We start from the raw sequence: 16,188 nt of genomic DNA, 5'->3' as shown, positions 1-16,188 counted from the left end.
CCGACCGCCTGTCCCCGCAGGGAGTCGCCCGCAGCGGCCGAGAGCCCCGAGCGCCCGCCCGAGCCCGAGGCGCTGCAGCCCATCCAGCCGCTGACAGCAGAGTCCTGGAAGAGCCTCATCGAGCAGATCGGTACGTGCGGGGCGCGGGGCGCGGGCCGGCCGGGAGGGATGGAGGGAGGGGCTCCCGTCCCCCGTCCTTACACCCCGCTCCAGCCCCCGCTTCCCGCACCACCTCCCTCCCGGGAGAGGCCGCTTCTGGACAGGCAGCCACCCAGGCCCCGGGTAGGGCAGCGATGATGGGTCGCAGAAGGCAGGGCAGAGACCTGCAGACTCAACCACACGCATGTTATTTGGACATTGAAGGGGCACAGGATGGATACAACCCGAGGTGCAGCTTCTTAGTATCAGAGGGAATGAGGGCTGGAAGGGACCTCAGGGCATCTAGTCCAACCCCTGCTCAGAGCAGGACATCCCCACTGCGGCATCCTAGCCAAGAGTTTGTGCAGATGGGTCTTAGAAACCCCCCAAATGGAGATTCTGCCATCGCTCTGGGTAACCTGTTCCAGTTCATCACCCTCCTAGCGAGAAAGTTTTTCCTAATATCCATCCTAAACCTCCCTCCTTGCTATGTGAGACCATTGCTCCTTGTTCTCTCATCTGCCACCACTGAGAATGGTCCAGCTGCATTCTTTTTCAAACCTGCCTTCAGATAGCTGAAGGCTGCTATTAAATCCCCTCTCAGTCTTCTCTTCTTCAGACTAAATAAGCCCAGTTCCCTCAGCCTCTCCTCACAAGTCATGTCCCCCAGTCCCCAAACCATTTTTGTTGCTCTCCGATGGACTGTCTCCAATTTGTCCACATCCTTTCTGCAGTGGGGGGGGGCCCAAAACTGAACATAGCACTCCAGATGTAACCTCACCAGTGCTGAATAGAGGGGAATAGTCATGCCCCTTGATTTGCTGGCAACACTTCTGCCAGTGCAGATCAGTAAGCTGTTAGCTTTCTTCACAACCAGGGCATGCTGCTAGCTCAGATTCAGCTTATTGTCCACTGTAACCCACAGGTCCTTTTCTGCAGAGCTGCTGCATTAGATCATCATTAAGGTGCCTCTCTACTCTGTCTTCTGCCTGACTTCAGACTAACATAGCTAACTACCTGTCTCTTCTCTGTCACTCATTTGTGACACAGGAGCATCAAACAGCCATTTACAGGATCAGGACCTGCCTGCGCACAGAAGGCCCCTGGCCCACAGAGCATGGGAAATCTAAATAGACCAAGATAGGCAAACAAACCACAATTTGAAGCCACTTAAATAGACCTTTTTGACACTAAAATGGGGCATCTCCCCCTCTCTGCCATTGTCCACATGCCCCAACCATGAGCCAGTGTTGATCTAGCATACATTTTTTTTCCACTTGGGCTACCCTACAGAGAAAGCTATAGAGGGAAAAGAAACTAAAACCAAATCCAGATCAAATTGTGCCAAGACGTTCAATTCAACTCCAGTCAGTCTCTTCCTCCCTCAAAGGAACAATAGGGAATTTCTAGCTTCTCCAGGGCTCACTGGAGTACAGAGCGTGACAACACAGCCACCTTTGCGTAAACCAAAATAAATACTATACTTTCAGCAAAAATCTCAAAATATAAATACAACATAAAACCCTTTGGATTAAGAAACAAAAACTTACTAGCAAATATTGCTGAACCTCAAATGCAGATCTTTTTTTTTTCGTAACTGTGATAAGTACACTTTCCCATTAAGCTTTCATATAATAGCAGTACCTAGAAGTAACAATCAGAGCCTCCTCATGCTAGGAGCTGATTGAACCTACAATAAGAAACAATCCTGGCCCAAAAGTTTGTCATCAGACTCTTATACTATCATTTGATTTCTGTAGAATGGTCTCAGGATCTGAGTGGAACCCCCGTGGCCTTGATGGGGTCCCTTTACACAGATCAGTTTGCATGATCTGGTCCTAAATTAGACAAAATGTAACACAAAGGGGAATTGAAAAAGGAGGAGAAAGGCAAGTATGACAGTAACAAACACAAGGCTGCAGATAATCTTAATTAAATGTGTAATTTGGGAGGCTTAGATTTACATGTTTTTTTATATCAGTGAATACAGTATTAGTAAAGCATTAAAAGAGGTCATGTGCCCAGTACAAACAATTAAACTATAAAACAAAACAAACCCCCCTGCAACTAAATGTGTTACAAGAAACACTCTCCACTGTCAGTTGCCAAGTGAAAAAACACATGAGTGAATTTATTTTTCAGTATTTGTTTAAGTAAATAGTTCAGTATTGAAATATGGATAGCAAAAAATTCAGCATTTGATGGGTCAGAATGAAGTTGTCTTGTTATGATGAACTGCACATCTTTATAAGTCACATGTGATTGATGTAGACTAAGTTCTCCTTGTCTCCTTATCTCATTGTCTTTGAGTACTTGAATTCAGTAAGTTATGTCGTAGGTAATTTAACTGTTGTCGCTTAGCAACCTTCATTGGTTTCATAAATGAAGATTTTTTTTGTCTTTGTAATTATGGAGCAGCTGATAGCTGTAGCAATTTTTTTCACGCACTTTTTTGCCTAGACAAAAAAGTGAGACAAATTTGCCAAGACAGAAATGAAGAGATCTTACTAAAATACTTGCTGGATTACACAAACTGGAGTAATCTTTTACACCTGCATTGGACACAAATGTAGTATGTGCACTGGCAGCACAAGATATTCTGAGTGTCTGGAGATCTCCATGTAAGGGGAGTACTAAGGTTATATGGAGGCGTGAGGGAAGTGTCACTTTACCTGTTTTACTCAAGGTTGTGGCTTGCATGTCTTTAGCCTGAATATGTTGTTCTTTGGGGGAGCTGGTACAGGGGATTCTTGAGGCATTTCCTGGTTTTCCGCAATGTGAGTCTGAATTCTGAGGTTCCATGTTCTGGAACATTACCTCCTCCTTAAAGATTTTCTTTGCACAAGAATCCAACAATCTGAACAGGGGATTGGAAAGCTGCATTTCTAAAGTTGTCAAAGTTGATTCCTTGGTAATTGAGAAGAGCTAAGTTCCAGAGAGACAAAGACTAATGCCTATAACAAGCCATCATGGGAAATCTTCCAGAGATCCAATGAGCTGTCAAGCCAAGACCCACAGTTAGGCTACTTAAACCATTGAAGAGAGTTGCCAAGAGTAGAAGCTTGGAGTTAGCTGTTTGGTTGTTGGCAAGGAGGGTGCCATAGTAAGTTTGGACCAAAGAGACAACCAAATTAATTGGGAAGAATGCTGCAGAGGAAGATTTGAGTGATCCAAACACCAGATATCAGATAAAATGGTTGAATTTTGGACACAGTCTAGGGAGGTGGTGAACAATTAAGGACAGCCCAAGGCTGAATCAAATCAGTTTTCACAGGTAGGTCAAAGCTGCATAGATTGAACCAATAAGCAAGCAAATAGACATTCATGTTTGATTCAGGAAATGCAGCCACATGCCTGCAGTGGTGCAAGTCAGGAGGCGGGGCGGAGTTTGGCACTAGAGGATGTCTCCTGACTGGGTTGCAGCAGACAGCTTGGGCCAAAGCTAGCCTGCCCACCTCCCAAGGAGATGTGCACAGCATTCTGGGATGCTGGAGGACTGTGAGTTAACTTGAATCTGAAGGGGTTCTGGGACAGAAGTTCAATAAACCAATTTAACATAAATCAGTTAAGTTTGATACTGCATCCATCTAGTAGGCCTGTGTGAATAGGGAAGTATTTGATTTGGATTTGGATTTGAATTTGGCTGATTCAGAGGACAGTGATTCAATCTGGAGATTCGGATCACTGTCCTGAATCGATTCAGCTGAATGAGCTTTGGGAGATTCAGTGCTGATTCAGAGAGATTCAATGATTCGGATCTGCCAGGGAGAGGCAAGCACACTTGGGCAGCTGCAGGTTCTTTTGTGGCTCCTCCAGCTGTGCCTGCCTCTCGCTGGGCAGAGGGAGCCACAGGAGAAGCCCCCATGGCTGCTCTGCCTGGCCTCATCCCCTACCTGGCCCCAGCCTAGTCACAGCACTTTAAAAAAAAAAAAAAGCCCTGCACTCACTGGCTACAGGAGTGGTGATTGGGACCTCTGGGCACTCATGGCAAAGACCTCCCCATGCAGCGCTGGGAAATGGGGGGCAGTGGGGTTGGCCCCACACACCTGGCACGCATGTGGCAGCTGCCCCATGGCACAGGTGCAGTGTGACTTGGCAGGGTGCTGCGCACTGCCTGGGAACTGGGGCTGAGTGCTGCTGGGCTCGGGTTGATACATGGAGCTGCCTCAGCTCCCAGGCGAATTGAACCAGGAGCTGGGGAATCGAGCCAGGAGCTGGGGGAATGTTCAAGTCCCTGAACATTCCCCCAGTTTCCAGTTCAATTCCCCAGCTCCCCGATCTTTCCCCCAGCTCTTCCTGGGGGCCACGAACCCCCGGATGATGTGGAATGACAGCAGGCTGCTGCTGCCAGCTGGTGATGGCCCTGGTTCTAGGCTATTTCCCCAGCCAGCAGCAGCAGCCTGCTGAAATCCCGCATACAGATCCAGGGGCCGTGCCCTCTGGGAAGAGCTGGGGAAATGAACAGAGAGCTGGGGAATTGAACTGGGAGCTCCGGCTGACAGGTAGAGCTGCCCCAGCTCCCAGACAAGATTTGGCACCTTGCTGAATCACACTGCACCCGCGCCATGGGGCAGCTGCCACACGGATGCCAGGTGGGGGAGGCGATCTCCGCTGCCTCCTACTGCCCTGCGCTGCGTAGCGGGGTTCTGCCATCAGTGCCTTGAGGCTCCAATCGCAGCTCCTGCATCCAGTGAGTGCAGGACTTTTTTTTTTTTTTTTAAGTGCTGGGAGGCTGCAGCTGGGCAGGGGATGGGGCCAGGCAGGGCAGCCATGAAGGCTTCTTCTGCAACTCCTCCAACTGTGCCTGCTTCTGCCCTGGTGTGGGGAGCCATGGGGCCTTTGCCCTGCTGCCACTTGCCAGCTGGCGTGGGGGGCACGGGATGAGGGCACGGCAGTGCTGGGAGCGGGGGTTCTGCCATGCTGCGGCTTGCCCCCTTCTTCCTGGAGCAAATCATGCCTGCGTACTGCTCCACCCTGGCTGGGCAAGCAGCAGCAGGACAGAACCCCTGCTCCCAGTGCTACCATGCCCCCATCCCACACCCGTCCCCCGACTCCCCTCCCTGAGTAACGTGCCCCGATGCCCAGGCTGGGCCGCTTGTCCCAGCCCCTGCCCCGATCCCTCCCTCCCCCAACCCCAACAGACTTACCAGCTGGAAGCAGCTGTCAGCTGCCTGTTTAGTCTATGGCTGAATCTCTGAATTTTCCAGAGCTTTTCGGAACCAATTTGGATGCTACAAATCTATTCAGAGCTTTTACTTGGTCTCCCAGTTTGATTTGGATTCAGAGATTTGGTCCCCAAAAATTGGGCCAAATCTCCTCTGAATCGAATCAGCTACCAAAGCTTCTCACAGCCCTACCATCCAGGTTTATTTTAAAACTGCTTTCAAAATGGATGAAACCAGTTTATGTGCACTAAACTGCTACTGTTACAGCTTTGAACCAGTCTCTGATCACTTATACCAGTTTGTGTGTAATTTCTGTCCCTAGCCTCTGTGTGCATGCTGTCTGATCTCTTCTCCTCCTGGGTGCATGCCTACTAATTTCCCGGGGCACATATGCTGTTACGTTCTTAATTTAGTGTTAACATGTTAGTAAAAAGCTTGACAAATTTGTTTAAAAGAAATCCTAAGACTTAAATAATATGACCTGGTTGCCATACATATAATTAGTAGGAAGATATATTTGATAGCTATGAGCTCAGTCTCTGGGAACAGTCCTACAGAGAGGAGAGGCAAATTTTTGATTGTCAAGGGACCATATTTTGAGTCCAACCCTAGTGGGCACAGTGATCCAGAATTAATTCCAAATGACCATAATAATGTAGTTTCTTGGAATGAGGAGAGAAGGAATTTGAAGTAGAGGAATCCATTCAGTGCCTGAAACTAATGTGAATCATTTTAGAGAAAAGATTTTGTTTCTGTCAGTGCAGCAAGTGGTAAGATTAAGAGCACTGGAGACTAGAAATGCAAATGGTTTTTCCCCAGTTATAAGCACTGTTTTGAAAACATTCTGTCCAATATTATGGACAAAATGAAATAAAATAAAAGCAAAGGAAGAAATTTAAAACAGCAATAGGCATAACATATGAACACTACACAATGCAAAGTGTGATTTTAGCCACTTAAAGCAATTTTACACAACTGTTTCCATTCTTATTGTAAGATTAGTAATGCTAATCAACTGCCAATAATCCAAACTAGTACATTAAGGAGCTGTATTTAATCCAGCTAACACCCAGATCTCCTTTACTCTACAAAACGTTTAAGTCCTTTTGTATCAAGAGGCATGTTAAGTTATCTCTGACTCCTCTCAGTTTCTTTCCCCATATCCAGACCAATCCCAAATCATAGTTTCTGCCTCTCCAGTTTCTTAAAAGTCCATTCCTTCTTTTGATTCCATCTAAAATGCCTCTCCTGTTCCTTAGCTGCCATCACCTTGTTCTTGGTCTTCCCAAGTCTTCCTTTGCATTTCCCCAGTCCGTCCCAAAACACTGCTGCTCTCACGTTGCTAATTCCCCTTGCTTTCTATATCAAGTCCAAGCTTTCCATCCTTGCCAGCATGCCTCTCCCCACTTCTGCCACTGCCTTGATCTTCAATTCCATGTCTCACTCTTCTGCTGCTTTGTACCTTTGTTCAGTTCAAATTTCTACCAACCATCCTCCATTTCCTCTTCCATCCAAAGTTACCTGTGCTTTCATGCTATCCCTTTGTGAGACACCCCTTTTCTGTTGCACATACCTAGGCAGCATCTGTCTTCCTTCAGCTTCTTCCTGAAATGTCTCCACTGTCACTTCCAGGTTGATTGTGGTATTAAAGACCTATTAGAAAGAATTCCACGACACCCTGTAGCAACTTGCCTTGGTCATTCAGATCAGGCTGTACACATCTACTTTGCTTCTGTATTTCAGTGGAAGGCTCCTTGAGATATGGACAGCATCTTCCCTCTTTAGCAGGTCAAAAAAATGTGGCTCAGAATTGGGAACCTATAAACAAACAAAAAACAAAACATTACTGCCTGTGGCTTTTTTTCATCTTTCAAAAAAGAAACAGCCCTCACTTTCGATCCCCATTAAAAGGGTCTGCCTCAAAATCTTCACACAAAAAAATAAAGCTGTTACAAAAAACAAAACAAAAAGGGTTTAATTGCCCATTGTCAGATCTACCAGTACAGCTGCCTTCCTTGAGGGCCCATCCCTTGTCTTCTGTGGAAAAGGAAGATTTTTTAAAAAAATATATAGATCCCCCTTATTTCCCAGCATGCATTTCCCTGGGGTTGAATTTTAGCACATCTACTTCAGGAATGACATTTCCTGGCTTGCTCTACTCTCCTGCAGCTTGATCCTGTTAAGGCAGTGAGGGCCATGGATCCTTGTGCATCAGAGCATTAGCACATAAGCATCCCATGATAGACTTTGTGTCCTGTACAGATATGATCACACTTAATGATAAATAGATAGAAACAGGTCCTAAAATCTTGCGAGCAAAACAGATGCAGAGACAGTATGTAAGTAGCAGCAGCATGATAAACTTAAAGTGAAGTCTCTTCTCTTTAGATATAGTGTAGGAAGCTAACAGAAAAGTGCATGGTTTCCAAGGTACAGCTACTCCTATTGCTATTTTAATCCAATCTTCAATATCTATCTAGAAAGAGCAGATAACAGGATATGCTCACAGAATGTGATAAAGCTTTCCTTATGTCCGCAGTTTTTCTGTTAACTCTTGGCATCTGGGAGTATAGGCTCAATAGGAATTGATACTGAATTTCAAGAAAATTGAAGTACCCTTTACAGAGATTTCATAGATTCTTTCCTACACACATGCCCCACTTAAATGTATCTTGCTTTATTATGTAGAAGCTGCTCATGAAACACACAGTCAAGAGTATATTTTACCAGATGGATTTTAACCCTTATTAATTAAAACAAAATTAATTAAGTATTTGTTGTTTGGCACCTGCAGTCACATTAATTTTCCATTGTGCAGTGCTTCTGAGATTCAGGGGAGATAACAAATTGCATTCCTTTAACTTGAGTAAATGAAGAGAATGACTCACAGGAGACTAGTGTGCACTTTTGTATCTTCAAATCTAGCAATTCATGTTTGGATTTAAACAATTGGTATTATTGGTCCCACCAGATGGCTGTGAAGGGTGAAACATGATGTCTAACAGTACCCCTATGAAAAATACTGGATCATAAACCTTTTCTGTTTACCCCCAAAAATGTTCAGTTCTTTTTTTGTAGGGGTAGGCAACTAGATCAGAACGGAGTTTTGTTCCATTTTGTGCTATTCCCGTTGCCCCAGATTCTGAAGTCTTACCTGGCTATATGATAAACAAAAATTAATAATTATAATTCCGTATTCTCAGACACACAGTACATAGTTAGATATGACAATGCAGCCTTAAGGACTGCTGGAATGAGTAAACTATTTGCAGTTTTCCCTTAAAATATAGTTTATTTTAAAGCTTTTCTGTGGTATTGATCTCTGTAGTATTCAAGCGCTTTACTGACAATAATGAATTTAGTCTCATTACATCTCTGTGAAATAGAGATATACTGTAAGGAACAGATGCACCAGGAAAAGTCACTTAAAGTCAGTGGCAAAACCAGTAACTGGACTCAGGTCTCCTGAGTCAGGCTCAGGTCATCCTGTATACAGTACCTTTTCCCTCCTTCAAGGTCTGATTCTGTCCCTACTGTAGTCAGTGTGAGACTCTCCCACTCATTTTATTGGGTAGAACAAATTAATGTAAAGCCATATCTTCAGCAGATTGGAGATTTTAGTAATATAGTTATCTAAAATATAAAGATACAGGTTGTAGCTCTCTTTAAAGACCCTGCTGAGTAACATAGGCAGTTTCCTTTTTACTTACAGAAAGTGATCTAATGCTGCAGGCCCTTCTAGTTTTGTGAAGAGTGATCACAGATTACTGAACACATCCATCTTGTTTAAAATGGCACTGATTTTATTCTTTCCACTTTTGATTGAGACTGGGATATCAAAACCCAGATTTTCTCTTTCACTGTGGAATGGACAATGTTCTACATCTCTGCTGAGAAAAATTACTGTAAATCACGGATTAATTCTAAAAATCAGCCCCTGTTATCCTTTTCTTCTTTTCATCAGCAATTGCTCTCTAACAGTTCTGTTGGCTTCTAGGGCTCCTATATCAGGAATATCGAGATAAATCTACGCGTCAGGAGATTGAAACCCGGCGGCTGCAGGATTCTCAGACAGACACTGAGGAGTGTTCAGCCAGTGAGGAAACCCTATCAGAAGCAGAACCCACAAATACAGTAGAAAGCAAAGCTGTCCCCCAAATCAATTTGCTGAGGAATTCCACCTCTAGGTTTAACTTGTGGCAGGATCTTCCAGAGATCAGGAGTAGCGGTGTCCTGAATATCCTCCAGCCAGATGAGATCAAACTGCAAGAGGTAATGGGAACCATGGGAGAGAACGAGGAGTGTCTCTCTGCTGAGTTTTCACTTAGTGTGGATGTGGCTAATGTTGTTCAAGACAAAAATATTAACATTTAAAAATAAGGAAATTCTTGGGCTATTAAATAGCCCAGTGATTGTAATATTACTTGCTATCATTTATTTTATTCTAAAGAGCATGAGGAAACCCTGTATGCTTTGTTCCCCAACTCAGAAGAGGCACCAATACTGGAGATTTCTGTGGCAAAAGAGAAAGTAGCTTTTATTTTGATAGCATTATTACTATCAGCAATTTACAGTCCACAGCAATTCACAGTACTCCCTTGAGCCCCCTGCGGGGTGATCCTCTTCTGATGTCAGGAGCAGGAAACTGCTTCTAGGAAGAGTTAAATGGTTAACTGCAGTGTATTAGCACTGGAATTTAATGGAATTCGAGGAAAGAAAAAAAAAAAGACTAAAATTAATCTTCAACCTCAATGGAGTTTCCTTATTTTTAGATGTTGATGCTTTGTATCTGTCCCCACTTTGAGAGAGAAATAACTGTTCCATTATACAAAACTGGGTCAAAAATTATGACAAAAGTACCTGTACTTTAACCATACAGTGTTTTTGTACTGTTCACAAAGCAATGGCCTCCCCTTCCCTGGTGCAGTAGCTCCACTCAGGGCTGTGGCAATAATGCACACATGAATGAAAGCATCTGTCAGCTGTATGAGTTGACAGCCAATTACTATTTTGGGCAAGAACGAAATCATAAACCTTCTGTTTTAATGCATAGAACTGTGTTGATAGTAAATTGTATATACAATGGAAATGTACAACTCTTGTTCACTAGTACACAGTGTGAGAGCTCTTTGCTATTGTACAAGATTGCACGACTAGTGCACGTTTACTATAGTTGGCTGTGTAAGTGCTGCACAGCATGGGTTCTCCAGATGAAGATCTTCAAAGTACTGTTTTAGACAGGCAATTAAGTACTTCCTTTCCTTGAGAATTCCCTGCTCCCCTGTCCAGCTAACACAAGCTCCTATGATTGAGACAGACTAATGGCCCATTCTAGCAGATATCCAGTGCTTTGAGTGGCATCTGTTAAAGTCAGTGGGAGCGGCATAGCTAAAATGTATTAAATGTTTCTGAAGTCATTCCCCCACCATGTTATTGGGCAGGGGTGAGATAAGAGTGCATGCTGTTAACTCTTATATTAGTTTGGGACCTGAGCATTTATATGGGGCTCTCTTAGGCTGACAGGACAAGCTTTTAGAGTGTTAAGGTTATGACTGAAAAGTGACTAAAATGGCATCTTGCTGTTCCATGTTCTCATTTCTTGTTGGCAACTTCCACGTTAGATTTGTTCTGTTTACCTGTCAAAACAAGGTACTTCCAACTGCCAGCATCACAAACACAATCTGATATTTAGATATTAAGCTTTCTTCCTCCTTTCTGATTCAAAAATGGAGAAAATACTGCACAGGAAAACAAATTTAGCATTTTGCATTATGGATCTGAAAGCAATTACCATTTCCTTTTGAGTGACATTTGTTACCTATAGATCTTTTATAGGCAAAATATTTTGCTGCTGGAGCTAGATGTTAAATGTGTGGAACACTTCTTCCTCTCTTGGAATACCATAAAAATGAGGCAGATGGAGCTGAGAGAGTGTCTTTAGGAAGCACTGTCCTTTTTCTGGCGTGTATTACAGCTGAAATGTTCTTGCTGTTTATTCTTTCTGGAATGTTTTGAAGATAGCTCCATGAGAGTGACTTCATAAAGTCACTTCAAACCAGAAGGTTACCAAATGATAGTAGATTGGTGCATGTTGAACAGAACAGGGGATTTGCTTTGGGGAGAGCATCAGACAAAGAAAACTGGAAGTGCTTGGAATATACTGAAGAAATTAACTAAAAAGTCTTATCAAGCCATGCACAGCTGCGTGGGAGTTACACTCACTTTTGCCAGGGATGAATTTAGAAGAGTCTAGGGGGAATAAGATGAATGGGCAACTGATACAGAGGATGAAGTGTATTCAGATTTCTGAATGAGAACTTCCCATTTATGTAGCTGTGCAAGAAAAGTCAGAAGCCATGTAAAAGCCTCTGCTTCTCTCACCCATTTTAATCATGAAAGCAATGGCAGAGGTAATGACTTAACATACTGTTACAGAACCAGTGAGGAGGGGCAACAAGAGACTTACTTGGGCAGTAGAACGCACAGGCCCATAAGAGGAGAATGAAAAGGAAGAGCCAGCAAAAGGCTTTATTTACTAGTGTGCAAGGCAATGATAGCATATCCTGGATGGAGCTGAGACAGAGAAAGAAGTGGTAGTGCGCAGCAGCTCACAATACAGCACAGATAAGAATTAAAGAGATGGCACTTGCCAGGAATACAAATTAGTTGTTGTTATAGGAGATGACTGAAAAGCATGGAGTGGGCCATTGGCAAAATAAAGAAAACAAGATACTTTGTTGTGCCCTGGGCACCAGGGTAAGATAGTTGACTAAAAGAGGGATGAGAATGCTGCAGAAAGCAGTTTGTCGTTGTCCATGTTGAAACAAGTAATACATATGGAGAGGTTGAAAAAATGCAACATAATAACTTCAGAGACTTAAATGTGCAAAATATGATCAAGGTGGGAGATGTCTTCAGAGACTCCTAATATTAAATATGAGGCACATTTTGGAGACTGATCTGATGCACAGCTGTAGCTAGGAGGAGTTATAACATGGTATTAGCCTTCCACTTTAGTTTTGAGGTGATTACTCCTGTAAGACAGGTCCCAAATTAAGTGCCTCAGTTATGGATTCTTGCAGCATACTCCAGAAGCAACAAACAGGATGGACTTTCTTTAATGATGTGCCGTGAAAACTGTTCATCCAACAGAGGATGGGTCTTCTTCAGGGTGGTCCACAACTCAGTGCCCTTCTTAGATAAAATAGTAAAGTTGGTTTCCCAGGCCCCCTGGTTGGTGGCTTCTATCAGATCTTTCAAATCTAATTTCTTCCTTGGATGGGAAAGAAGAGAGCTAAGTAAATTTAAGGATCCCCATGCTCTTCCTAAGAGGATGCCCTGATCTCAGATTAGAAACCTGTGGTTTTCTTTATTCCGTCTCTGAGATACAGGGGTTGCTTCCGCCTTCCACCATGCCTTAAGGCTCTAACTCCCTAAAGGCTTTGTAGATCAGGTAGTCTAAGTCAATGGTTCATAACCTTTTTAGACTCAAGGAACCCCTCAATAGACTTGGACAGTCATCCCTTGGAAAATGCAAGCTCTTAAACTTTCACTTGTTTTTTGATGCAGAAAAGTAATAGAGCAATTCTTCTGTTGGAAAGAACTCAGAAAGACCACAGCATGTCAGAACAGTTTTAACTATGGATTCCTTTTTTGAAGTCTCTGGCTGTATCTTGTGAATCATTGCACACCTATCAGTGCTAACATTGCATGACACCCCACAGCACCCTTGAAAAGGTGTCAAGGTGCCCCAGGGTGCGAGAGCACCCTGGTTGAGAATCACTGGTCTATCTATGGCCTGTTTTTTTTCTTCTGCCTGATGAAGGAAGTCGCTTCTTCCCAGAATAATTAATAATATACTGCAACACAAGCACTTTGTATTCTTTTAATGTTGAGATCTTCCATAGAGAGCAAAGATCTTTTATTTGAGCATATGGGCAACCAGTTGGTTGTGTTCAGACCTAGCAGGTAGATTTTAAAATACGACAGTTGAGTAAGTAAAGAAGTAACATTTACTTCAGGTCAAAAAGGCTTGAATAAAAGTTTGATGGGAAAGAGCTCCAACCAGGAAATAAGTGTAATAATAATAGATTCATAGATTGTAAGGCTGGAAGGGACCTCAGAAGATCATTGGGTCCAGCCCCCCACACCAAGCAGGAAAGGTAACGGGGGGTCAAGTGACCCCCAACAAGGTGACTGCCCAGTCTCCTCTTGAAGATTTCCAGGGTAGGTGTCTGTACCACCTCTGGAGGGAGCTGGACACCCTGACTGTGAAGAAGTTTTTCCTAATGTTGAGCCTGAATCTATCTTCCAGGAGTTTGTGGCCATTAATTCTGGTTTTCCCCTCAGGTGCCTTGGTGAACAGTTGCTCACCGAGCCCTTGATAGCATAATCATAAGTTTTAAAACATAATATGCAAGGAATTTTGATAAAAAGCCAGAAGAAATGCTTCATGACACCAGTTATGACCTTGCTTGCACCACTAAAACATGGTGGAGGATGAGTCATAGATTGTAATATTAGTCCAGATACGATTCTCTATTTGCAAAACAGCAAGAGGCAGAATGAGGGACACTTTTCTTCTGAAGCAAATTCAAGAGCAGCAAAATATAAAACAACAACGTGAAATGTAATTGCAAAATAACGTGGACTAAATTGTAGGAAAGGGGAAAAAGCAAAAGAAACAGTGATGGATTTATGTTGCGGGCCATAGGGGTCAGATGAAATAAAACATTATATACTACTGGAACAATTATCAGAAATGACTAAATCACTGATGGGTAGCTTTAATTATCCAGACATCTGTTGAGCATCAAGCATAGCAAACATGAATCACCAAGGATGTTTTTTTGACTATATGGAAGATAATTTAATGATGCAAAAAAGAAAGGAACAAGCCAGAAGAAACATTGTTTTGGTCCTCACAGTGAACTAACATGGACGAAATGACAGAGAACCTGCAAAAAAAGGAGGGGTGTGTAACTTGGAACATGTGACCATAAAACAAAGGACCTCAGTATAGTCTAAGCAGAGTAGGACATAGCAGGTAGTATGACCATGATATTATATTTTGAAAAGCTAGTTATACAGAATTACTTCATAATGTGAGTCAGAATTATGTGGTGACAGCTATTGGTGTCAACCTCAATTGAACTTTTGTTGTCCAGTTTATTCTCTTTCAACCCTTGAACTCTGCCCATCTTGTTCGGTCTGTCAGACTTTTCTCTATTCTGCCTTCTTCTGTCTCTTGCTACCTGTATTGACTTTCCTTTATAGGATTATTCCACATATTCCATATACCTGAACAGGCTGGATGTTGGACCCCACTGAGCCAGTAGCTTCCTGGTAATCAGTGCTTTTCAGTAGTAGAAGTGACACATCTTGCACTAGTCTGCATATGCCTTTTTATTTGCCTGACCCAACCCTGCCACTGTTTGACTTGGATTTGAGGCCTGCAACAGAAGATTATTTAACAATTGCAGATGATAGGTTTGATGTCAGATGCAACTTGAATGAGAGAAACTTTCGTAATACAAGCCATAGTGAATACTTTTGGAAGTTCATTTCAGTCAGTTGAGGCACTCGTTCTTCTTGCGTACCTCCCACAAAGTCAGAGACCTTCCCCCAGCTACATTGTGTGTCCTGGCTCTGTGTCCAGCCCTGCCTACTGCCTGTCCTGTTAAGTCAGGGGCAACTAAAGTCCAACCTGTGGGCCAGATCTGGCCATCAGTGGACTCCATTTCCCAGCAGCCCCTGCCTGTGTGACTGGGGCTGATGTCCATGGGGACCCCAGCAGCAGTCGTGCTGTGATGATGCATAGCCAGGATTTCCATGGAGACTGGCTCCAGTAGCACTGTACGGCAGCAGTGGGGGTGTGCTGAGGGTGGGAGTGGGTCAGGCTCATCTGCCGCTGCCTGTGCAGGGCAGGCAGCAGTGGTGCCATTGCTGGGAGAGGTGGCTATGAGGAATTTTGGGATGGCTATAGCCGCCCCCAAGCCCTCCCCAGTGCTGCCCCTGCTGGCAGCAGGGCATGCAGCAGGGCAGGGAGCTGCTTCAGAGCCTGGCTGGGATCTTGTGGTGGTAACAGCGTGGTCCAGAGCCGTGGCAGAGTTGCAATCTGCAGCCTGCACGCTGTGGGCAGGGGTGTGCAGGCAGCAAATCATGGCTTTGTCTCAGCTCTGGACCACACTATCACTGCTGCAAAGAAGCTGGGGCAAAGCTGCGATCCACTGCTTGCATGCCTCTGCCTGGATTGTGCAGACTGCAGATCATGGCTCTGCCCTGGCTCTGGACCCTGCTATCACCACTGTGAGATCCCAGGTACACTCCAGAGCAGCTCCCCAGCCTGCCGTGTGCCTTGCCAGCGCTGCTGGGGCGAGTCTCCATGGAAACCCCCAGCTTGGGCTGTCACAGCACAACTGTTGCTGGGGTCTCCATGGAAACCAGCCCCAGCCATGTGGGCAGGGGCTGCTGGGAAATGGAGTCTAGCCACTGGCCAGGTCTACTATTTTGCCTACCCATCTTACATGCTCTTTGCACAACTTAGGGGGATTTCAAGGATGCTTTATCACGCCTGATATGAACACCTCCCAACCTGAGTGGGTTACATTGTATCTGCACATGTATTAATGTGCCTTTTCTAATGCGCATTAAATTTAGTCCCTCCATTGTGAGTACATTTGCATGCTCTTTTAGTGATGTTTAATGTGCAGTAGACTGTTTTACTGAACGTTAGTATGTCATAGTTTTTTTATGTGACACTTTAATGCAGCATTTCCCAATCTTTTCTGTCCTATGGCACAATTACCTGGCCTTTTCTGTCCCACAGCATACCGGCTGGACACGGACCAGGGGGTGGTGAGCAGCTGAACGTGGGGGGGAGGGG

The 16,188-nt window shown here is 44.2% G+C and overlaps 1 protein-coding gene across 2 annotated transcripts in view; it reads left to right on the top strand.

The window, feature by feature from the left end:
• NGEF (neuronal guanine nucleotide exchange factor) overlaps positions 1–16,188 on the top strand; it is an 85,431-nt gene that overhangs the window by 43,268 nt on the left and 25,975 nt on the right. For both annotated transcript variants that reach the window (XM_019542878.1, XM_019542879.1), the window contains 2 exons: positions 21–130; positions 9,301–9,575. In XM_019542878.1, the coding sequence (XP_019398423.1) occupies positions 21–130; positions 9,301–9,575 (385 nt within the window). The remainder of the gene's footprint in view (positions 1–20; positions 131–9,300; positions 9,576–16,188) is intronic.

Source organism: Crocodylus porosus, unplaced genomic scaffold (genome assembly GCF_001723895.1).
Source record: "Crocodylus porosus isolate Cpor-Errol unplaced genomic scaffold, CroPor_comp1, whole genome shotgun sequence".
In the NCBI taxonomy this organism is placed as follows: domain Eukaryota; kingdom Metazoa; phylum Chordata; order Crocodylia; family Crocodylidae; genus Crocodylus; species Crocodylus porosus.
The sequence above is the reverse complement of the archived record's forward strand: the minus strand, read 5'-3'. Positions and strand labels throughout refer to the sequence as shown.